General features: G+C 40.7%; 1 protein-coding gene across 1 annotated transcript; it reads right to left on the bottom strand.

Annotated features, from left to right (window-relative positions):
• Positions 1-1,545: 1,545 nt before the first annotated feature.
• LOC148825738 (antigen WC1.1-like) lies at positions 1,546-24,329 on the bottom strand. The gene is made up of 15 exons (XM_088926337.1): positions 24,272-24,329; positions 18,295-18,615; positions 14,666-14,974; positions 13,312-13,626; positions 11,448-11,675; positions 11,275-11,373; positions 8,424-8,738; positions 7,135-7,437; positions 6,891-6,959; positions 6,379-6,690; positions 5,607-5,750; positions 5,222-5,320; positions 4,787-4,858; positions 2,906-3,055; positions 1,546-1,721 (listed from the first exon to the last, which is right to left on the bottom strand). The coding sequence occupies exons 1-15, from the start codon at positions 24,327-24,329 to the stop codon at positions 1,546-1,548; spliced, it is 2,970 nt and encodes a 989-aa protein (XP_088782463.1).
• Between the last annotated feature and the right edge of the window lie 726 nt (positions 24,330-25,055).

The raw sequence follows: 25,055 nt of genomic DNA, 5'->3' as shown, positions 1-25,055 counted from the left end.
GGATACAAGTGGTCTGAGTTGCTTTATTGTGAAGTGACTGGAACAATAAAAGAAGAAATGGACACAAAACTGGAGATGTCAGGTCAGTGGGGTGACTTGTATGAAGCCAGTCTTTAACTTCCTCACTGGTGAGAATATAGTGGAGAGATGCAGATTGAAGTGGGAAAGACTGAACTGTTATTGTCTGGTTTTGGTGCTAAAAACATCTGTAAATAACAGTAACAGGACTGAAAACACCATTTCAAACACAATTACTGTATCAGTATTATAGAACTCAAATCATTCAATAATATTTTGCATATTTTATTATAGTGTTGATATGTAGAAATACATTCTGTTAATAATTGCTAATTTCATTTAATTTGGAAAATTCCCCAAAACCAGGCAACCTAACATAAAAGGTTTAATACATTGTTAAAGATCCAGAGTGAAAGTATATAGAATATTGTTTTACACAATCTCTTAGTGTTTCACAAATTATATTTATTTTACAGGTGGCACCATGGTTAACATTGCTACCATGCAGTGCTGGAGCTCTGTGTTTCATTCCTGCCCTGTGCGCTATCTGTGTGGAGTTTGTAAGTTGTCCCCCATGTTTGCATAAGTTTCCTCCAGGTGCTCCAGTTTCCTCCTAAACTCCTAAAACATTCTGATATTATTTTAGGAAGTGAGCTTAAAAGGCTCGTTTTTTCATGATCATGAGTTTTGTAATGTCAGTTTGTCACACCTATCAAAGTGTGTATTGTTTGAGCAAACTTTTAAGTCTCCTGTGTTCCTGTCATTTAAATCCAGATGCTTTAGTAGATGTCTGTAGTTATAACATTTCTGAAGTTTTAGATTTTGGGATTCTGTGCCTTCTTGTAGGGAAATTTTAATACCAGGTTGTCTTATGTTGTGTCTGGTTTTGTCTACAGTGTCCTTTGTGTAGATCAATTTATATGACTAAGTTGATAAACATTTACATTTCCTCTTCCTGTGAGGTGGATATTATCATTGTGAGTGGCCAAGGGCTCCTTAATTTTTTATTGATACTTTTAATATCATACATTAGAAATAACACGCAGATAAAAATGGGTTTAAAAAGTTTATTGCAAAACATCTTTTTAATAACATTTATAAAAAAAATGTTACCATCAAAAGTGGTACATTCAGAATTGAACATCAATGAATGGTTTTATTTCTAATTTCTAAAACATCAAAATATAAAAAGAAGAAAGACTGAGCAGAAATGGGATGTTCAAGCCTCCCTTTTCTAAAACACAAGCTGCAGGTGCTGTAGACACAGACACCGAGGACAGTGTGGAAACAGTGGAATGAAGTGGACTCAGGTCACAGTCTGAATGTGGAAACAGTGGAGTGAAGTGAACTCAGGTCACAGACAGTGTCAGTGTGGAAACAGTGGAGTGAAGTGGACTCAGGTCACAGACAGTGTCAGTGTGGAAACAGTGGAGTGAAGTGGACTCAGGTCACAGACAGTGTCAGACAGTCTCAGTGCTCAGAACTGCTGTAAGACTGCGTGACTCTGTTGGTGGAGCTCTTCTGTGTCTAGACCTGCAGGAGGAGCTTCTCCCAGACAGCCCTGTCAGTCTCACAGCACCCATCCTCTCCCTGAGACTCGTCCCCAGCATCATCGTAGTCAGCCCTGTCAGGGGCAGAGACTCCTTCTTCAGAGGGCAGTGTGGGCAGGACCCTGTCCACTCCAGGGCCAGTGTGGGGGACACCTGAAACAGAGACACAGAGTAAGAGACAGGCAGTGGACAACTGATGGACAGGTAGGACACTCTAAGCTGATATTTTTGGTTTAGCAAGTCATTAAAATTGGACCCATCAATTTTTAATCACGGGTACAGTATGCAGTTTTTTTAATTGTATATGTGCGATTTTAAAATCTATAGGAATTAATTGCCTATAAACAATGCTAGAAATAGATAGTATCACAAAATTAATACTTGAAATACGGTTTGTCAAATGAATCAGGTATTGAAATAATATTACAAATTACAAATAGGGGTTATGAAAATGGTGAATATCAGAAATGACAGAGTAGATAAATTAATAATTAAAAAAATCATAGCCCCCACCTTGTAAAAATTGTTAAAATTTTGCTAAGAATATACCCAAGCTTTTGGTATAGTTAAAGGCAGATTAGTTCTTTGTTCTTTGGTACAGCTTTGGGAAAACAAGTAATATTTCAGACACAATGAGTTAAATATTTGTTAACAATGACAATACTCACACTAAACAACACACAGAAGAAATGTACAGCACACATGAATTGTACAAATTTAGGCAACTACTTCCTAACCACCCAGAGAAACTACAAAGTGTCACCAAGTATTTAACTTTTACAGAACACCTACACAGGCCAAAAGAAGAGATATACAGTAGCCGCTTTTTTAAAAATCAAACAGAATACGACCTACAGTTAAATCTCTCTCTTTATGAACCTGGATGCTACAAAATCAATATACAGAACAGTTGTTACAATCATTTAGTCAAAAGCCTTGAATAGGACATTTTTTAAATCAAATTGTATTTTTTAGGATGAGTTGATGGTTCAGTGCAGATTTCACTTATGCTTATGAAGTTCCAGTGCTCTAAAACCACAGTGAAGAAATACTTTGACAGTATTTTCTGGACTCATTCTTTTTGCAGTCAGAGAACAGAATTCCTGGTCTTGGGGAATCCAGAGCTTTGCTCTGCCCAGACCTCACTCTCTCATAATAGATCAGCAGCTGATCAACCTCAAACATCTGATTGGCTGGGTATGTCAGTATTTGGGTTTCAATGAGACTCTGATCTATGAAGTCTAACCTTGTACCAGTACAGTCTCTCAGCCTGTACTGGCGAATATTGATCCCAAAATGCCTGATGCCCCCTTATCTTGAATGAAAGTGGCACTGACATGGATTACTGGGAGTCGCCTTCCCCATTACTGAACCACCTTGCCCACACTGAGCCCCCTGGCTGTAGCCCCCTTTACCTGAAGCGGGGTCTCCCTCACTGTCCCCCACATGACTGTACCCAGATTGTGTATCATCAAAGAGGAGTCTCCCTGTGAACAGAAGAGCAGGTCAGTAATGTCTCTGTCATTCTGACACAGACTGGCCTGTCAGAGATCTCTTCTCTTCCAGTTAGTATTTATTTGCAGATGCGAAATTAGGTCAAGACTAATTTCTAACGACAAAGGTTAATGCAGGCTGGTACAGGGTGTACTCAATCTTATTAATAATAATTCACCTGACACAGTGTCTGGACTCTGGAGCACAGTGATGGCATCATCATAGTACTCTGGAGCCTCTTCTTTCACAGAAGACATTAGCTCCCCTAAAGCACACAGAGCACAATGTCACTATCAGTCATCAAAACACTGTTTCATCTAAAGCGCAGGACTGCTGGAGCTCATCATAACACACTGATTAACTAAACATCATGTTATGACTAAAACACCAGACTCTTAAGTACAGGTGATCAGGGAACCTGATTTCCTCTCCTATTCATTTCTGTCATAAATTTAAAATTAATCCTAGATTTTGTTGTATGAATATATTTGGACAGAGAGCAGTAATGTGAGCCCCAAAATCCAGACTCAGTGTGATGTACTGTGCAGTGCACAGTGAGAGGAGAGAGTCAGACTCACTGGGATTGGTACAGGGTTTCTCTATGGGACTGGACTGAAATAACTCACCTGACAAGGCATCTGGGCTCTGAGGTACAGTTACAGCATCATCATAGTACTCTGGGGCCTCTTCTGTCACAGGGGACATCTTCTCTCCTGAACCACAAAGAGCACAGATTCAGTGACACATATCAGAGCACTGAGCCATCTAGAGCACCGGACTGCTGGAGCTCCTCAGAACACACTGATTAACTGAATATCACAAAGGAACTAAAACTCCAGACAAGTACAGGAGATCAGGGAACCTGATTTCTAATCCTATTCACTTCAGTGATATATTTCAAACAATTCCTAAATGTTAAAATAAGATGTTGAAGGACATCAGGGGAGAGAAAGGTTGGTTGTATTTGGAGAGAGTGGTGATGTGGACACTATGAGCAACTGAAGAGGAGCAGACTGAGTGTGCAGGGCTGAGATCACAGAGAGAGAGTCAGACTCATGTGACTGGTGAAGGATAACACAGACTCCATATTCAGAGGCTGAGATCAAAGAGAGAGTCAGACTCACTGAGATTGGTGCAGAGTTTCCCCCATTTGACTGGACTGAAGTAACCCACCTGACAATGCATCTGGGCTCTGAGCTACAGTTACTGCATCATCATAGTACTCTGGGATCTCTTCTTTCAGAGAGGGTATCGAGTCTCCTGAACCACACAGAGAGACAGAGAATTTACACTTCCGGACTCAGACTTACTTTGACCATAGAGCTGCAAAGTTACTGTAGTGTGATTTTAAATGTTTTGTGGAGTATAGTTAAGCCATAACTCTAGGGTCGCTGATTTATCTGATCTGAAAGGCAGTTTTTACAGCATGCTGTTCCCCAGTCTCCTTTTCTATCAAAACCAATTAGAGCAGCACCTTGTTTACTACCCCAGTATTGACCAGCTATAGTTTTGCTCAGCATCTGTGATCTGCCGAGATAAGGCTAGTGTGAGGCAACACTGAAGAGCTGGCTTTATAAGGTATCAAACACATGTGGTTCTATTTGTATAATTCAGTATTGTCTACATAAGTTCTCTAAATGGCATCCTGGTTTGAGGTGAGAGTGAGTACTGGACTGAAGACCACCCACTCCCACACTGAGCCCCCTGACTCCACCTCCCCTCACCTGGTACTGGGTCTCCCTCACTGTCCTCCACATCATCGTATCCAGAGGGCAGCTCATCAGAGAGGAATCTCCCTGTGAACAGGAGAACAGATCAATATTACCTGCAGTCAGACAGCAACCACACTGTCCTCTACTGGAAGAGAAGCCAGGATGTGAGTTTGTGTCTATAAGGCAGATCCAGAATCGTGCTGTGTTGATTTTCTTCACTTAGTTTGACACCAGTTGAGAAAGTAAACTCTACAGGTTTAAAACTAAAAAATACTTTTTTTTATAAGGCAGCCCAGGGATAGTGATGTGATCATTTTCTTTATCTACCTTAACACACCTCTTGAGAAAACCAGTCAGAAACCAGGATGGTTAGATTTTCTACAATTTTTCCTCAGATCTTCCTCAGAGGGTGGAGATCAATCACACCTGAAGACTCTCTCCACTCACGTCTCCTGGGGGCACTGTAGGTTCCCTCTCTGGCCAGTTTATACTCTATTTTCTCATAGATGGCATCATGATAAGGGGCGAGTGCTCCCTTAGATAGGGCTGTGTGAGGAAACAGACACTCAGGGTTAACATGCAGGGAGCAGAGTACAAGATCAAACATTGACTACTAAACCTTCTTTGGACATTTGAGCACATAAATGTTATGCTTCTGGATTTGCAAATTTCCTGATATCTCCATCTGTAATTGTTGATAATCTTTTTTAAACTTCAAATGGTTTTCTCTACCAGGTTTATTCCTCACGGTAATTATATAAATATCAGTTCCATGTGAGTGACAGAACTGACCACTAGAGGTCACTATGTGGATGGAGAGTTCCCTCCCTACCTTTCCTCAGCTTCCTGTTCTGGATCAGCTGCCCCACTAACAGAGCCAGCACCACGAAGAGCAGAGCCCCCAGCAGCAGGAGGACCAGGGGCGAGGCAGATAGACCTCCCAGCAGCTGTGTCTGGGGTGTTGTCCTGGTTCTGCCTGAGAAAGGGGGAGACAATGGATGAACAGGGATCAGGAGAGGTGCTCTTGGGCTCATGTACGCTTTGACAGATGGAATGTTCTGTCCTCCCCCATTTCCCATATGGGGCTATGATGGTTCAGGATCAGGTGCGTAGAGGAAAGAGAGGCACTAGATCTACAATGGGAATCTGAAAACACTGATCTTCACCCTGAGAGAGGAGAGGAGACATTACAGCTACACTGGGAATCTGAAGAGACAGAAAGACAGGAGTTATCACTGACAAGGAGGATTTCTGTTCACCTGTAGCTGTTGCTGGACTGGATGTTGGCTCTGACAAACCTGTAAAAGAGATATGAGAACTGTCATTATTTTGTCTTTGGTTTTATAGCAAGCTGAATCCAGAGTGGTCTTAATAAAATAAAAATCTTTACATGTGTTCCTTGAGGTCAAATGTAGGATTGCAGGATGAATGGTGTCTTGCTCAGAATTAAAGTCTAGTGCTGTTCACACACACAGGGCTACACAACATCCCGATCTTGTGACTGATGATCTTAAGATATTAAGCAGTGATAGAATATGTGTAACAGTGTATCTTCTCCATCAATCTCCTACTTTGTTCATCTACAGTTCTAAGACTCTCCTCACCTGTACAGGTAACCCCTGCATCCTCCTTGTGTCGACAGTCACTCTGATTCAGTCCAGAGTGACAGCAGTCCCACAGGTGAACCTCACTGCCCCTGCAGTTCACCTCGTCCAGCCAGATGGCGCCACTCCCTGGTCCGAATGAGGCCTCTACTGCTGCACTCACTGCGTCCCCACAGCCCAGCTGTCTGCAGACCACCTGGGCATCCTGCAGGTCCCAGGAGTCGTCACAGACTGTCCCCCAGGGGCCCTCATACCGCAGCTCCACCCGGCCAGAGCAGTTAGTGCCTCCAGCCAGGCGCAGAGCCAGTGGGACTGAAAGTCAACAGAAGGGTTACTGAGTGTCATCAGATCTGTGACTGTAGATGAGAGCAGAGAGGTTACTGAGTGTATTTAGCTCAGTGACTGTAGTAGAGATCAGTGAGGTACTGAGTGGCTCTAGAAGAGAGCTGTATGGTTACTGTTCCTCAGCTCAGGGCTGCGGTGTCTCTGAGTGTTTTACACACTGAACTCACCTGGGCAGTACAGCTGAGGCTGCTCTTCCTGAGGGGCTGGAGTGCTTCTGTCAGCTTCTTTTCTAGGACCTTCAAAGATTAATAATCATATAAAAACATTATTATTATAAAATAAATAACAATGACATTGCTTTCATTTTTATACATGTTTGGATATAAATTAATAAGAATTCAGTTTAAAGCTTTTGTCTGTTCTAAATATGGCAGAACACTAATTTACAGAGCATTACTCTTCCCTCTGTACCTGAGCAGGTGATATTAGCCACTTCTCGGTCTGTGCAGTCATTCTGGCCCCAGGGGGAGGAGGGACACTGCCACAGGGTGGAGTCGTGTTTGCGGCAGGAGACAAAGTCCAGCCATTTGGGATCAGGGCTCAGCCTGGAGTTTGTCTCTCTAGTGGTGCCCTTGTCTCCACAGCCCAGCTGTTTACAGATCACTGCAGCTGTAGTGTCTGTCATGCTGTTGGCACAGATGCTGCCCCAGGTGCCATTGTAGTAAACCTCTGCCTGTCCTGAACAGCCTGCAGATAGCCTCAGGAGAGTATGATCTATCAAGACAGCAAGGAAAGTCAAAGGAAACAAACCCTGACAAGACAGCATTTCATTCTGAACTGGTAAGAAACTACAAGCAAACAATGTGAACAGCAACCAGTCTCATTTCCCGTACTAATCCAGTTATAACTGACTCACGTAATGAAACAAGGACAGCTGTACAATAACACAGTTGATATGAAGGTGACAGGACTGTGTGGTTCTACAGCATTCCCAGCTGTATCATAACTATATCTTAGTCTCTTTTTACAAAGCTTTGCGTGATCTTGGCCCAAAATATTTGAGTGATCTTTTAGTCCCTTATAATCCCTCTCGTACACTTCAATCACAAGGAGCAGGTTACCTAGTTGTTCCTGGAATTAAAAAAGTCACAGCTGGCAACAGAGCATTTTCTCATAGAGCTCCCCAATTCTGGAATAGCCTCCCCGCAGATGTGTGGAATTAAGACGCACTCCCAGCGTTCAAATCTGGGTTAAAAACATATTTGTTCAGTCTAGCCTTTGGATAAATATTAAGGAAAAACAAGCCACGCAACCTACCAATTTCTGTTTTCGTTGTCATTCACTAATACTTTATTTCTTGTCTATTCTGAGGTGGAGTGTTAGGAAGCCAGGCCCAGAATCCAGCTCCTTCTACCTGTCGAACTCAACTTCCCAGAGAAATTTCAACCAAAGGAAACTACTGAACATTCCAGACACTGCTGGACCTCACTACACATTACTGAAATAAAAATACTATCTTTTTCACCATGTCTGTTCATTTTAATTAACAGAGGAGGATAGGCTCCCCCTTTCGAGCCTTGGTTCAGGCCTGGAAATCTGTAAAGCTGCTTTGTGACAATGTCCATTGAAAAAATACAAATAAAACTAAACTGTATTGAACTGAATTTTCCTCAGTAGGATATATTTAAGCACTCCAAATGCAAACCATATCCACGTTGTGGAATTCGAGAATATGGATGATTTTTTTTTCGTTCGTTTACCTGAACACAGGATTCTCACATCCTCCTTGTGTCCACAGTCATGCTGTCCCCACCCTGCTGAAGGACACTCCCACAGAGACGACTCGTTCCCCATACAGCCCACCTCGTCCAGCCAGATGGGTCCAGTTCCCTGGCTGAAGGAGGCTGGCACTGGGGCACTGAGGGCCGTCCCACACCGGAGCTGCCTGCACACCACCTGAGAGTCTGCCAGGTCCCAGGAGTCATCGCAGACTGTCCCCCAGGAGCCATTGTGATAAACCTCCAGCCTCCCAGCACAATCGCCTCCTGCTCCAACCAGCCTTAAGGAGCGCTGGGCTAGGAGAGAGGCAGGACCAAATGATAAAGACACATTCCTATAAACATAGTAGTTCAGGTGGGTAGCTGCATCAGCATGCGTAGGCTGCAAAGGAACAATAGGCTTATTCCATGCTGAAAAAAAGAAGAAAAAAAACACAACGTTTCGGCCGTGGAGCCTTCTTCAGGTGTGAATTTCTATAAACATTGCTGATACAATTACCTCCTACCTCATCTAGCCTGAGGGAGTGCTGGGCTAGGAAAGAGACATATATATCATTATGGCTGGAGTGGTGTCATTCAAGCTAACGTTGACTCTTAAAAAAAAGTTAGGAGTCTCAAAAATATTAGTTTACATATCTGCAGAACTGGTAAGCACAGAGGAACAAAGTGAATCTTTTGGTTTACTCGAATTACCTCCTTATTAGAGTTGTCATCAGACTAAATTCACAGGATAAAATATAAACAAAGAGAAAGAAGAGAGAGGTAACTGAAGGAAGGAAGAGAGAGGAGGCATGTCAGACAAGAAGAACTGGAGATAAAATTCTAGTTAAATAATGGAACCTTGTTTAAGAGACCTTGCAGTCTTGTAATTTAAGAACATTAAAACATTTTCAGGTTTCCTTTATTGTGCAATCCTCAGGCTAAAGGCATTCTCTCCTAGTTGGAGGTTTAGAATAGAAAGTAGATTTTCATTCACTTTTCGGCATTATATTAGTGAGAACATATTCTGTTCATTTAGGATGCAGGGTAATTCTCTGGTTAGCCTGTTTATGCATCATAGAGGATTTCAGATTATAGAGTTATAAGGGAAAAATGTTTTATATAACAAGGGGTAAACTATGGATTTTTACCCTGTCTTCAAACTAAGTGTCTGTAGAAAACCCGAATAGAAATAGCTATAAGTCAATGAATTCTGACCATTCTGAGGCTTAGAGAGATATCATTGCTGTTTGGGGCAATGCTGAGCAAAAAACAAGTTTTTGTTTAATCTTCATTGCCTGCATGTCAGTCAAGTGCAGATCAATCAGATTCTAGCAATCAGTTTGTAAGAAGTCTTCTTTTTTACTGCTTAAATCCTATATATAGCCTCTCTAGCACTGCCTATGTCACTAAGACATATGAGAAATGTGATGATTCAGGTTTAATATCCAAGGGTTTATCTTCAATCCAAGCCCTGGTCCAGGCCTCTACTGTCTATACTTCACAAGATATTGCACCCCAAGATGTTTAAGGGCACTTTCTTCCAGGTGGAAATTTCCCCTGGATTCTGTGACAACCTGAGACTCCATCTCCAATGGATTTGTTAAGATTATGTCACGAACACGGACTGAAATCCATGTCAGATCTTGTAGAAGACCCTATGCGATGCGGTAAGAGCTGGAGAAAACAGGAGGCGTGGTAAAAAGGAACACACAGGGGTTTAATAGTGCACAAAATAATAGTGACAGTCCGTGAGACAGTGTACGAGGAAGACAAAACGGCATCCAAATCCAAACGGGTCCAAAGGCAGGTCAAAGCACAGTCCGAGAGTCCATCAACTAGAAATCCATCCTGGGACGCAACAAAGTTAAAATCCCCGGGAGGGGGGAGCACACAGACAAACAAAACATGGAGGTCCAAGGGTGACGGGGCGAGATCCTCCAGCCCCCGGGCTCAGGAAGTGGGAGGTGTCGGGGATGAGGCCTATGCCCTCAGGAGACGGGCGTAGGGTGTCCTGGTGCTAGGCGGGCCTCGCAACATCTTACCCTAATGATGAGCCCCGAGGACTGGAAGAGCTGGTCTTAAATAATAACACTAAAAGGGTACACCTGGAGAGCTTAATCACACGAACAATAATGGGAGCAGTGAAGCGCCCTCTAGGGAGGGATGTCGGGCGTGACAGATTCTGAATGTTTTAATGTTTATTTTCTTGTTATATCAATGGAAATCCAGCCCATTCAAGATAAAACATTATATATCATTAATAACACTAAAAGATTGTTTTTATGGACCTAATAAACCAGTACTTTTCAATGCTTATGATGTAGTAAGTGCATCTACATCCATATGTTCTGGTAATGCCCACCAATCATTCTTTCAAAAAAATGAATAGATAAAATGTTTGTTTCCTTAGGCTGTAGAGTTTCATTGTTCTTTATTAATGTATTGACTTGTCATGCAAATATTCTCAGTTTTCATCTCTGTTGCTCACAACTGCAAGAAAGGAGATCTTAATGAATTAGAAGCACAGGCCTCACATCTGTGGTCAGCAGTGCATTAACCTGATGACAAAACACTGCATCTCTACAGAAAGGGATGATTGGATCGAACAATATACAGAGCTTCTTCTACAGACATGCTCAAGTTTCAGGAAACATTTATCCCAGCTCTATTATCAGTCTATATTAATGGACAAAAGACTTAAAATAGGAACAAATATCACTTCATACAATATTTTAACTCTTAACAGGTCCAGCTGTTATATTTTGTGACAAATCTTTTAGGGTTTGTCTTTTATGTCCTACATATCAATCTGCATATGATAACAGTCAAAAATACTTTGAATGGCTCCTACCTGAGCAGAGCTGGGCAACATCCTGTCCAGTGTTGCAGCTAACTGTCTGTGGAGAACTGCAGTTCACCAGGTGAGACTCGTCCCCGGAGCACTGAATACCTGTCAGACACACAGTGCTGTCACTGTCCCATACAGAGAGGAGTTATAGACTTGTACTACAGAGCACTGAATACCTGTTAGACACACAGCACTGTCGCCTGTCTCATACAGAGAGGAGTTGTATATTTGCACCACTGAGCCACAGCCCAGCTGTCTGCAGACCACAGAGGCCTCTCTGTAGCTCCAGGAGTGCTGGAGGAGTGTCCCCCAGGTGCTGTTGTAGTGAACCTCCACCCGGCCATCACAGTGACTCTCTCCTCCTGACAGCTGGACTCCACCATCTAGAGCTGACAAGGATGAATCTAAAAAATAAATGAACATCACGTTTTATTGTCAGTCAGATATCAGTACCATAAAACCAGCCCACAGAGATGGAGAATTTGTTTTGTCCAGGTGAAAGGATGGAAAATTTGTTCATACCTGACTGATTTCATCGTTATCTTTTGGTAAAATTAACATGACACATCCATGTGTTCAACCTCAAGAAGCATTGTTTTTAAATAATAATAATATCACTTTATTAACCCTAAACAATTCCTTGCATTAAGAATTATCTTTTCACATATCCCGCTTGCTCTCCATGAGACACACACAGACAGGGAGAGAGCATAGGATCTGCCATTGTACAGCACCCCTGGAGCAGTTGAGGTTACAGGCCTTGCTCAGGAGCCCAACAGAGTAGGATTCCTCTGCCAGTCACAGGATTTGAACCAGCAACCTTTCAGCCATAAGCACAGATCCTTAGCCGCAGAGCCACCACTCCACCCAATGTTCATTATTAACAGTTTTTCAACAAAATGTTTGGACATCATGTTTCATTTATTGGATGGCATTGTGGTGCAGTAGTTAACATTGCTTGCCTCACAGCACTAATGACCTACATGTTCTTCCCATGTTCACGTGGATTTCCTACCACAGTCCAGAAACATTCTGACAGGTTATTTAGATTTTGGGATAACTGCCCCAGGTATCGGTGTGTGTTTGTGTCTGTGTGTGCACTGTGATGGACTGGTATCACTTTCTCCTGTTGTTTGCTTGGGTAGGCTCTAACTCCCCCATGACCCTAAATTGGATGAAGCTGTTAGAAAACGGTTGGAATTTCAATTTAAAAGACAATTTTTCACTAGGATCCAACAGATTGGGGGATGCGATGGGGGATGCCAATACATGTGTTGGTGAACTTCTACCGCTGCACTATCGAGAGCGTCCTCACCAACGGGATCACCGTGTGGTATGGCAACACCTCTTCGCGAGAAAGAAAGGCACTGCAGAGAATGGTCAATATGGTCCAGAAGATCATCGGCTGCAGTCTCACCGAGATTAAACAGCTCTATGAGGACCGCTGCCGTGGTAGAATTCTGGCCATCACAGAGGACAGTCACCACCCAGGGCATGAGCTCTTCACCCCACTGCCCTCAGGCAAGAGATATAAGAGCATACGGACACTTACCACTAGATTCTTCAATAGCTTCTATCCACAAGCAGTGAGACTGGCGAACACATTTAGCCATCCCCCTCGGACCACACCCACACCATCACCATCTACCTCATTGTAATTTATTTATTGTACGTCTCCAGTCATTGTTTACACGTCTGTATTGTTTACATTCAAACTGCCTGCATGTTTACTTGCACATTGTCTATTGTTTGTTTGTACATTGTCTTGATGCACTGTTTGCACTTTGTTTTGTTTTTTTACACTTGTTTTACAATCGAGAGACTTTCTGTAAGTAAGAATTCCATTGTACCAGTACCGGTTACATATGGCAATAAAGTTCAAGTTCAAGTTCAAGATTGATGGAAGTGGAGCACCAGCAATGTGTCAAAATCACATTTACATTCTGCATGTAATGGCTGCATGTCCCGAGTTCATATATTTTTAGTAGTTAACATGTTTAATTATCAAGATGTAAATTGGTTTGATGGTTGCATTCTCACCAGAGCAGATGACTCCTGCGTCCTGTCCATGAGAGCACACTGCTCTCCCCCATGAGGAGACAGAGCAGTTTGAGAGACGGCTCTCATTCCCCCTGCAATCAAACACATCAGCCCATACTGGTCCACTGCCCTGTCCAAACCAGGCCTGTCCTGGTGTTGCTACAGCCTCCCCACAGCCCAGCTGCTGGCAGAGAACACTGGCATCTGTGAGGTCCCAGCACTGATCACACACTGTCCCCCATTTACTGTCGTACTGCAGCTCCACTCGTCCAGAGCAGGAGTCCGAGCCGTTCGCCAGCCTGAACCCTGTGTATCCTGCAGATAAGAGAGAACTTCATCAGCATGACACCATAACAGGGCACATGAAATACAACAATAAAAAAAAAATCAATAAGATGAAAAAACTGTAACATCCAGCTCTCAGTGACCGAGAGACCAACAGAAAGCTTTGACTAAGAACAAATATTGTGATGCCATGTTAAGGCTTCTTCAAGATGTGTTACTTTTTATTTTTGCCAAGCTTTCCCAGCACCTAAGATAGTGATGTGAAGCTCACAGGAGACAATGTGCTCCCTGCTCCAGGCCTGATGAAACCAGGAAGGACAACCAGGAGAAGAAGACGCAGAACAAATACTGCCCGATCATCAGCCTCCAAGCTGAAGGCTTTCACTTTTATTTTTCATCACTACAACCCCAGCCTTAGACCTGAAGAAGAGCGTTGTGTTATGCTCCCACCTAGCCTTCCCAAAACTTAGAGAGTGTGCAGGTGTGCCCGTTGTGGCTAACAATGAGCCGCAAAAAAAACCAAAACCAAACTGCACTTGTGCCTGTTTTTGAAAAAACAAACCAGAGTACTAGTTTATTTGACAATCTCAGATACAACGTTAGTTAAATAATATCACAGTTATATGCGAGGTCCTATCAGTAAGAAAAATTTAAAAAAGTAACTAGCTGTGAACCTGAAAACACAACAAACACAAAAAGAAAAGTCTTCGGCTAACTCCCTGTCCTAATCTGACTCAAAACAACTAAAATTAACAAATCCAAGACATGAATAAAAATAAAAACAAAAACAAAGTCTCAATCAAATAATTTTCCTGGACACTGGTAATCTATTTTGCTCCTCATGTCTCACTAGATCTCTCATTTACCTATATATAGGCCAACTGGAGGTCCACAGCTGATATTAATTAAGATGTGACCTCCAGGGACACAGGGACTGTCCAACATCAGTGCTACACTAGTCCTACACAAGTCTCATACACTGCCTCTGCAATACCCACAAATACTCACAAATACTACAATACTCACAAATGACAACAACCTTGCCTTTAGTTAAGTGATCTTATCTTACCTGTGCAAGTGAGACCCACAGCTCTGCTCTGGGAGCAGCTCTGCTCTGGCCTGGCTGCAGTGGGGCAGTGCCGTAGCTTGGACTCTTGTCCTGTACACTGGAACTGCTCTGACCCGACTGGACCCTGGCCCTGTCGGAAATGAGCGCCTCTGTGTATCACCGAAGGAGCCCCACAGTCCAGCTCCCGACAGACAACCTCTGCATCCTGCCAGTCAAAGTCAGAGTCGCACACTGAGGTCCAGGTGTTCTTGAGATTCACCTCAACTCTCCCAGAGCAGAGACTGTGTCCGTTCACCAGCCTCACAAAACCTGCAATAGAGAACTACAGGCTGTCAGTCTGAGCAGGTAATCTCTCATAGTGCAGCTCATTGCTCACTGCCACTGAACCTGGTGCCTGTGAGAATTAAACTTACTACCCTATGAAAATAAACCAACTTCATGTGAAAAAATAAATATGATAGATTCTCAATTTAAATCTTGACTTCTTATTGTTCCATTCATAAACAGATTTACACCTACAATTTGGCGTAGAAAATTACATTTTAGAAATACATACACTATTACAATCAATTGTACAATAATGCAGAGTGCTTTCAATAAGAATATAGATAATAGGATAGATATAGATAAAAAAGTAGATAATAGGATATAAATAAAAATGAAATGAAAGAGAGGAGAGTCAGAAGACAATCTGAAAGGTCAACATCAGATAGTTAAACCAAAAAATCTTTTAGGGCTGAATGTTTTTACTGAATGTAAAATTGATTGTTTTCCTCCAGAAATAATGTAGATACATGTACATCTAATAATTGTAGATGAATGTTAAACTCTATTAAGATCAAAGACTCTAAATCATCAATCTCCACCTCTGTGCTCTAACATGTGCCTCCAAAGAAGGTGTTCAGTGCATCATTACCTTTACGCTGGGGCAAATACAAGATATGAAAATCAGAGACACTAAATTAATCAGTTTGTGTAATACTACAAATCAAACTATCACCCTCATTCCAGCTGTTCCACATGTTCATAGCAATAACCACAGTGCTGAAGATGCCACCTGTGGAACACATTTGACTGTAGAATAAGTAAAAATAGAAACTGATCACAAATCCATCCATCCATTTTCGAACTGCTTCTTACAATTCATGATTCCCAGTGTAGCTAGGGATGTAGACTTAATAAATACAGAAGAAAAAAAAACTGATCCATATCACCAAATTCACAGAAGCAGAATGGCATGTCATATACTCAAAGAAAAGATTCCCCATTGCCTGGCACTGCTGAAACAGGACTGTCTGACCTGGGCACTGACACACACTCTGGACAAGACCAGGACTGTCACAGCCTGGCACTGCTGGAGCAGGACTGTCTGACCTGGGCACTGACAGATACTCTGGACAAGTCCAGGACTGTCATAGCCTGGCACTGCTGGAGCAGGACTGTCTGACCTGGGCACTGACAGATACTCTGGACAAGTCCAGGACTGTCACAGCCTGGCACTGCTGAAACAGGACTGTCTGACCTGGGCACTGACACACACTCTGGACAAGACCAGGACTGTCACAGCCTGGCACTGCTGGAGCAGGACTGTCTGACCTGGGCACTGACAGATACTCTGGACAAGTCCAGGACTGTCATAGCCTGGCACTGCTGGAGCAGGACTGTCTGACCTGGGCACTGACAGATACTCTGGACAAGTCCAGGACTGTCACAGCCTGGCACTGCTGAAACAGGACTGTCTGACCTGGGCACTGACACACACTCTGGACAAGACCAGGACTGTCACAGCCTGGCACTGCTGGAGCAGGACTGTCTGACCTGGGCACTGACACACACTCTGGACAAGACCAGGACTGTCACAGCCTGGCACTGCTGGAGCAGGACTGTCTGACCTGGGCACTGACACACACACTGGGCAAGACCAGGACTGTCACAGCCTGGCACTGCTGGAGCAGGACTGTCTGACCTGGGCACTGACACACACTCTGGACAAGACCAGGACTGTCACAGTCTGGCACTGCTGGAGCAGGACTGTCTGACCTGGGCACTGACAGACACTCTGGACAATATGACAACACACACTAGCTGAGGGTAAGACAGTAAAGAGAAACAGACCCTTAGGAAGTATAGGCTCAATTACCAAAGCTCACTTCTATTAAGATTAATAGAAACAGTATTATTCTTCATGTATTTATAGTATATATTGGCTACAGACGTGTGCATATGTGACCTTATTTCAGGTACAGTGCCTACATATTATTTTCTAATTTGTAAAGGGATGAGCATGTGGAGACAAGACAAGATTGTGATTTCTGTCAAACCCATGAAGATTGATCTGCCATCCTCAGTCGCCTGTAAGCTGACATTTAAAAGCAGGAAGCAGTTCACCCTGATGAGATGGGAGCAGAAGGAAGGGACTGATCACTTTTGAGAAAGATATTAAAGAGCTGGTAAGCAGCTTAACTGCCTGTTGTATTAGTTCATGTGAAGATGCTCATTCAAATGTTTAGCTTTAGTTTTTTTTTTTGTTTTTGGGTTGTTTTTATTGTTCTGTAAATAATGAAACACTACTTTGGAAATGAAGGCTGTATTTGTGTTCATCCAAAGACCTGCCTGTTTACAGCAGCTGGCTTCTGGGTTTGACACTAACTTACAAAGCGTTTTTCTTTTCTGAAACCTGAACCCTGGAAGACATGGAACAGAGGGAGAAGGACATTTTCTGAGATGTTACATCTGATTTTTTAGTTAGTTTCTAAGAATGTGATTGTATTCATTATGTATTTAAAAAGGTTACATATGTACACTATGAACTGAGGGCACCTTTGCTAAAGGATTGTAGGAATATGGAACAGGTTACCCAGATATCCCAGCTTTCTTGAAGAAACAGTGGATGAGATCCTTGGATCAATACTGACTACCAAATGGACCAGGAAGCTGAGAGATCTCCTCTACTTTGTAATAGATTAAATTTTGAGAATACATATCAGTCATACTGTTTTTATTCTATAGTTTTTATTTCTATAGTTTTTAAGATATTGTTGTAACTAATTTGTTTCACTCAATCTCAGAGAATGTTGTAGTTGTTGTAATGTTTGTAAATATGTCAGAGAAAAGCAACTGATGTTCAATGTCAATGCTGTAATTCTTTGATCAATACAGCTCTTTGAATCTGAATTAGAGACACAATTAGAGACACAGCAGAACTGTAAGTGAAAATGATGCTGGTGAATTACAAGGAAGACAAACAGTAGTTTTCAAATCAAGACCAAGAATAAATTTGTTTATACTGATCTATCGGTCACATACTGTAAATTTATTTGTAGATTTACAGCCTTATGATCAAACACTGTCCTTTGGCCTCTTTATTGGTCAATTGTAAAACCTAACAGTAATCATACAGGTGGGGTTGGGGGTTTCAGACAGTTTTCAATATCTTTTCAACAGACTGCAGGAAATACAATCCTGAAGGAGAAAAGACACACAGTGACAGGGATGAGTGCTGTTACAGCTCTCAGCAGGACAGGAGCAGCAGCAATGGGAGGATGGACAAACGATGAAGGACTCTAGATTGGTGCAGGAGTTTTAATTATCCTCAGTGCTTGAGACTGGAGAGAGTCTGTGTCTCTTACCTGAACAGATCACTCCAGCATCACAGTCATGATCCTGATAATAGCTAATCTTTTTCACTTCTTGTTTTCCACAGTCCCTCAGCACAGCCTCTGACCCCTTCCAGTTGACCTGATTCAGCAGGACTGATCCAGACCCTGGTCCAAAGTGAGCTCCTCCTGGTGCTGAAACAGCAGATCCACAGCCCAGCTGTCTGCACACCACTGTAGCATCATTGAGATCCCAACCATAGTGAATTACTGTCCCCCACTCTCCACCATGATACACTTCCACTGTCCCCTCACAGGGACTGGCACCATTCACCAGCCTCACATCAGCACTGCCTGCAGAGAGAGAGAAACAATCCCTATCACCACGTCTACAGGATATTTTTATACTAAGACATTTTAGAAGCACATCTGGAATTTTTATTTTGTTTTACCTGTTTGATTGGTTTGCTAGTCTCTCCCATGGGGAACAAGAGACAGTGGAGTGACAGGAAGTCCACCAGCAGCCATCTTACCTCTCCCTCCACACACCTGTGTCCAGATCCTGTTATATATCTCTCTGTCCATATCACTGTGTGACTGCAGAGGGCTGTTCTGCTGTGGTTACTACAGTGGACAGTGGCTGTAAAGACTGTACTCATGTGTTTCTAAAAGCTGTGGTTAGTACAGTGGACAGTGGCTGTAATGATGGTGTTCCTGTGTTTCTAGAAAATGTGGTCTGTATAGTGGTCAGTTGGCTGTAATGATGGTCTTCCTGTGTTTCAGGAAGCTGTGGTCAGTAGAGTGGACAATGGCTGTAAAGACTATGTTCTTCAGTTTCTAGAAGCTGTGGTCAGTATAGTGGACAGTGGCTGTAATGATGGTGTTCCTGTGTTTCTGGAAGCTGTGGTCAGTATAGTGGTCAGTAGCTGTAATTACGGTGTTCCTGTGTTTCTGGAAGCTGTGGTCAGTACAGTGGTCAGTAGCTGTAATTACGGTGTTTCTGTGTTTCTGGAAAATGTGGTCAGGACTGTGGACAGTGCCTGTAATGAGTGTGTTCCTGTGTTTCTGGGAGCTGTGGTCAGTATAGTGGACAGTGACTGTAATGATGGTGTTCTGGGTTTCTGGAAGCTGTGGTCAGTACAGTGGACAGTGGCTGTGGTGTCAGAAGGCTGAATGACTGAAACCAGGTTTGGTGTATCTGGTGTATCTGGGTCTCAGGCCCCACATGTACTTAGCAGTGCACACTGACCACATGTCTGTATCAGACACTGATTTAAACACTGATAAGTCTTTTTAATGGTCTACTTTGAAAATAAGTTATAAAATCCAAAACAGAATCAATAAAAATATTTTCTTAATAGATGGATGCTTCACAACTTGTGCTGAAATATGTGAAGTGTAATGCTGCAGAAAGATGGAAAATCTGCAGCAGGAGATATAATTGAAACCCAGGCACGGGACTTTGAGCTCTTTCAGAGTTTGAATGATCAGGGAGTAACAGATCGAATGCAGGTTGCTGGGCTGAATGAAAAAGGTGAGCAGAAAGAAAAAATAAAGAGGGACACCTGTCTCCCAGCTGAAATAAAGAAAACAAATGCTGGAGAGTCAGTGAGGAAAAGGAAAGAATTAAAACACAGAAAATATTTCAGGATCGAAGAGCAGGAGTAGTGAGAAATTAAAATAACCAAGTGATAAACTTGACTATGAGAGTAATGTGATCGCTAGGTTCACAAGGTTTAGCTCTAATGATGGAGATTCGGTGTTCTGAACAGTTTCAAATAAAGAGGTGATTAGTGTGACTGGGAGCCTGAATGAAAGACTGAAGGTTTAATTGAAAGACGTCCTGACCCAGTCTGAATGACAGGGTGAGCACTCAAGGGAATGTTGCTGTTGAGTCAGTCCCAGCCCAGACTGTACGTGAAGTGTGTATACTTACTGTCCAGGGCACATTTACAGTAACTAGATTTGTTCTTTTTGATTACATTTTCAATCACCTTCAGTTTGGAGTGTGAAATATTTTTTTCCATTACACACTATATGCTACAATTCATTTAAATACTACTTTTTATTCATATATTTTTTGCTATGCTTACATGATAAATATGTGAACAATGTGTTTTAGCTTTTACCTCTTAGTACATAATTCACAGATTGAATTGAATAGTTGCACTTAATAATATATTCTAGAATCACAGTGCACAGGTTGTTTTTATTAATCTTTTTTTTCAAATTCCATAATGTAAGAAAGATTATCCCTATCATTAGTTATCTAAGACTTACAAACAACAATTCATTTAGCTGTGAAGTATCAGTCAAATGCAGAATAAACATGGAAAAAATAATTAAACCTTTCTCTCTTCAAAATGAAGGACTTCCGGGTCAAATACACATTTCTTCCAACATAATAGACACATTTCTCAAATAAAACTCTAGTCTGAACAGATCCCAAACTTTTGTTTAAAGTTGAAAAAACTACAAGATTTGCCTCAGGACTCTGAAACTGGACATTGTTGTCTAAAAGCACCCAGTATGGATTCAGGTCAGAAAACTACAACACACTGTAATACAAATACCTACCACCTGAATGTGACTGTTATAACAAATAAACACAACTATATGTCTTGTCCTCAATCATGTTACAATGTTAGATCCTTCTGTAATATAATTACCATAGTATCTAAAACTACTGTAATCATTCTCAAAAATAACCATGGATCAAAAATATTTTAATACATTTACCTTCAGTACTCCTATTTGTATTAGCACATTCACCTGCAATAGTTACTAATATTATTTGTTAATCGGAAACGGGCCTTAAATATACTTTTATCTCTGATCACCTGTCTGTAATAGTTCTTTGCACTAAAATTGTCACCTTCTCTCAAAATACTCTATTTTTTAATAACATTTCCATAATGTTATAATGTTATTATTTTAGTGTTACTTTAATAATACAGCAAATACAAAATGTGTCAATGGTAATAATACTGGAGTCTCAATAATACTCTAGTATTAAATAACACACTTATCTCATTTAAAATATTAGTCTAAAAATACTCCAGTGTTTAATAACACATTAATTCATCAGTGTGTAAAATTAAATATCAGTCCGATCAATACAACAGTGTTTAAAAACACACTGATCTCTGTTAATACACTAGTGTGTTATTATACCTGTTAGAGAGGGCAGAATTGAGCACAATGAAATAAACAACCCCTGGTAAATATTTTGAAGATGTTGTATTATTGTTAAAACATTTGTATTCCTATTTGTTTGCAAATGGGAAAATTTCCACAAGTCCTAGCACACCAAAATTACAGCTAAAATTTTGTATTTTATTATTGTGGTAATAGATAAGGTAATAGATAAGGGATTGTCAAGTTGTATATCATTTTTGATAAGGTTGCTAAATATCTACAATATTAATAGTTATAATAATTATATGTTAGTACTTAAAAAACACTATCCTTAGTCTGTGTTGTGTGTAATAGTGTATAACTGCATATAAAACTATTAATACAGCATTAATAGAAAATAGTTTAAAAATTCATATAAGCTGAATTAATATTATGATTAATTGTAGAGGTGAAATTCTTGTTATTATTTATAATTATTTTTAATTATATAAGCTCCCTTATTTATAGCATCAATTATAATTTTAAGGGATATCCATAAAGCTGAGTTTTAAATTAAACAGAAAAGCGCTTCTGCATACTGTGGTCACTACGGCGGGCAGTGGCTGTAATGACTATAGAACCTCAGATGGCTGGTCCTGGGTTCCAGGAGACTGTGGTCACTGTACTGGACACTGTACTAACTCTGTGGCTTCCAAGTCCTGGGACCAGTGTTTCTGTGTTAGTGGGACCTGTGGTCACAACAGTGGTCAGAGGCTGACAGGTACTTCACATGTTGTGCTGAAATGTGTGTGAGGTGTATATTCCCATTGTCTGTATGTGAATTGTTGACAATGATTTTCTAGCCTTTACCTGCCAACATCTAAACTTAACACATGATCATCAGATTAAATTATATTAAAGAACAACATTTTTCAAAAATACCAGACAGCCCAGTAAAACTGTACCGGTCGTAATAATATTTAATATTTATTAATTAACCATACTATTTTTAACCATACTATTTTTGCACTTTTCCAAGAATTACCTTGCACTGTTTTTGTCCTGTAATATTTTCTCTGTTTGCGGAATTTTGCACAGTTTTGATTACTTGATTACATGTTATTTATGTTATGTTATTACATGTTACTGTTTTTGCTATTGTGTTACTGTCTATTGTCTTATCTTCTGTCCTATTTATATAATGCACCTGAGTGACTAATGAGAAACACTTTTCATTATACCTTGCACCTGTGTAAGTTTAATGACAATACAGTTGAATTTAATTGAATTCAACAGGTTTAACATATAGGCACAGATACATTTATTGTGATGTTGTCCTGAGCAACTGCTCAAAAATCTAAACTTGAGTCCTGTGATTACGAATTAATTTTTAAATATTTAATTTGTATGATAACATGTAATTAAATATTTAATTTGTATTACTTATACTTATATAATTGGATTTGATAATAATTTCAGATTCCTAATGTAGTCAAAAACAATAAAGCATTCTTATTAAAACTTCACAATTTACAAAAAAAAACTGTCATTAGATAACTAACCTAAAAACACAAATTAAATTATTTAGCTGTTAAATAATAGACAAATCCTGTATAAACACAAAACACAACTACCATTTTTTAATTCTTCCTGTAATGCCACAATGTCTTGTAGTTGTTAATGTTATTAATGTTACACCTCAGTTTCTGATGAGACCCCAGTTAATAATAATACACCTACAATACTAAGAATTTCCACAATTTTGTTAATATTTTTCATTTTATAGCTTATAAACCAATAATGAATGTAACTTTTATCAGCCTGTGCTTTTCAATGTGAAAACAAGCAAGCCTGGTCTTTATGAACAAGGTATACAAATACAAATACATACAGTATACACGTTTTATTTTCACACTATAAAAATACAAGAGGTAATTGTCTTATGACTGAAAATACATTTTCAAAATGTAATTGTATGTCTTTAAAATGAAGAATTCACATTCATAACTTCCTATCATATTGGAACACATATTCTTAAAACACCTAGAGGAACTACTTGTTTTCACAGCAACTGAATATCACACAGCCTAACGATAGAAACCTGGACTGTCTGAATACACCAAAGATATAATGGCAGCATTAAAACTCCAGTCTTAATTCTCTAGCATAAACACTTTAGGTGGTGACAACATATTAACTGTATATCTATTAATACATCAGTCTGTAATAATTTAATATCAGTCTCAATAATAATTCACTATTTAAAAACACGTGTATCTCTATTAATGCACCAGTCTGTAATAATACAATACTGAGGAGTCAGAATTGAACAAAATAAAACAATAAACAACCCAGGGTATTTCTGAATCATCCTGTATAATATGATATTATTCTAGAAACATTTTTTATTGCTCACACTTTTTTTGTTTTCGAGTAAATGAAGACTTTTTCACATGTCACAGCATATCACTCAAATTATCACTTATATATAAAGTTTATTATTACAGTAACGAGTAAGTTAAATAACTTTTTAAAGATTTTATACACTCCATGTTTTCACAAATTATCAATAGAGGGTGATAATGGCCAGCTTCTGCTGTATCCATCTATAACATTATTATTATATAATATTTAGAAATCTTAAGAATATTTTTAAAAAATCCAATAAAAATTAAAAGCAACTAATTATATTTAGACACAGCTAATTATATTTCCTTACTTACAGACCAAGATAAAATACAGTTATAATATTTTTGATGAATACCCACAAAGCTGAATGTTAAATAAAAATTCAAAAATTGTTCAACCCACTTATTGCTCCATTTCCATCAAAACTTTACTTAATTTAATTCCAGTTGTTGTCTGTCTGGACAGGAGAAGACTCAACACTTACTGGCTGAGCTGTGCAGCACCAGGACAGCGAGAGAGAAGATGGACAGGCAGCTCTCCATTGTCATCAGGACAGAGAGCAGCTGAGACCCCTGTCTTCACCCCTGAGCCCACAGGGCAACTGAGCTGCTGCTCCGCACACCAGACCCCCAGTAACAACACAGCCCCCCGCCCCGCCAATCACACACAGCACTGCCTTTTCAGACTGATAGCAGGAACCTCTCACACAGGCGGGACACCAATCACACAGGGCCCTTTCAGTCTTCTCCATATATATCAGAGACACATCACTGTTTCCTCTCCTGAAGACACTCCCAGCAGCGCGGAGGAGAGGAGAGACAGGAGCAGCTCTGTGTCTCATAGGAGGAAACACAGATACCGATACAAACAGCAGGGCTGCAGGTGCTGCAGGGACAGGAAAGGATCAGATAAAAATAATTTGCACTTTTCTCTTATTTAGACAAGTTACGTAACTTTAAATAATTATCAAGTTATTCAATTATGTTCAATACAAAAGCTAAATAAAATTTGCATGCGAGTGTCAGGCAGTGTCCAGTGACTGGTGTCCAGCTGTGAGTCACAAAGAGGTTGTTGTATCTCCAGACAGCAGTCCTCAAGGTGGTAAAAAGGTCACTCAGTTAGCACAGGAATACAGAGACAAGCTATACGAACTGCCTGTCCTGTGGCTGTGAGCAGAGATCTGAAAAGCCCAGCAGTGACTGTCCCCTCTGTACTGAGCCTTGGACAGCAGCTCTTCCAGTAGAGTCCCTCAGACCCTGAGTCTGTCC

The sequence above is a fragment of the Atractosteus spatula genome, chromosome 10, assembly GCF_055471065.1.
Source record: "Atractosteus spatula isolate fAtrSpa1 chromosome 10, fAtrSpa1.hap1, whole genome shotgun sequence".
Classification (NCBI taxonomy): domain Eukaryota; kingdom Metazoa; phylum Chordata; class Actinopteri; order Semionotiformes; family Lepisosteidae; genus Atractosteus; species Atractosteus spatula.
Note: the sequence above shows the minus strand (reverse complement) of the source record. Positions and strands in the feature narration are given on the sequence as shown.

Excerpts from the sequence above, each read along its gene's own strand:
- LOC148825738 (XM_088926337.1), bottom strand. The coding sequence starts at position 24,329 with ATGGAGAGCTGCCTGTCCATCTTCTCTCTCGCTGTCCTGGTGCTGCAC. Across the intron at positions 11,374-11,447 it reads CAGTGCTGTGTGTCTAACAG|GTATTCAGTGCTCCGGGGAC; the intron begins GTATTCAGTGCT and ends TGTGTCTGACAG. Across the intron at positions 3,056-4,786 it reads TGAGGGAGACCCAGTACCAG|GGAGACTCCTCTTTGATGAT; the intron begins GTGAGGGGAGGT and ends TTCTGTTCACAG.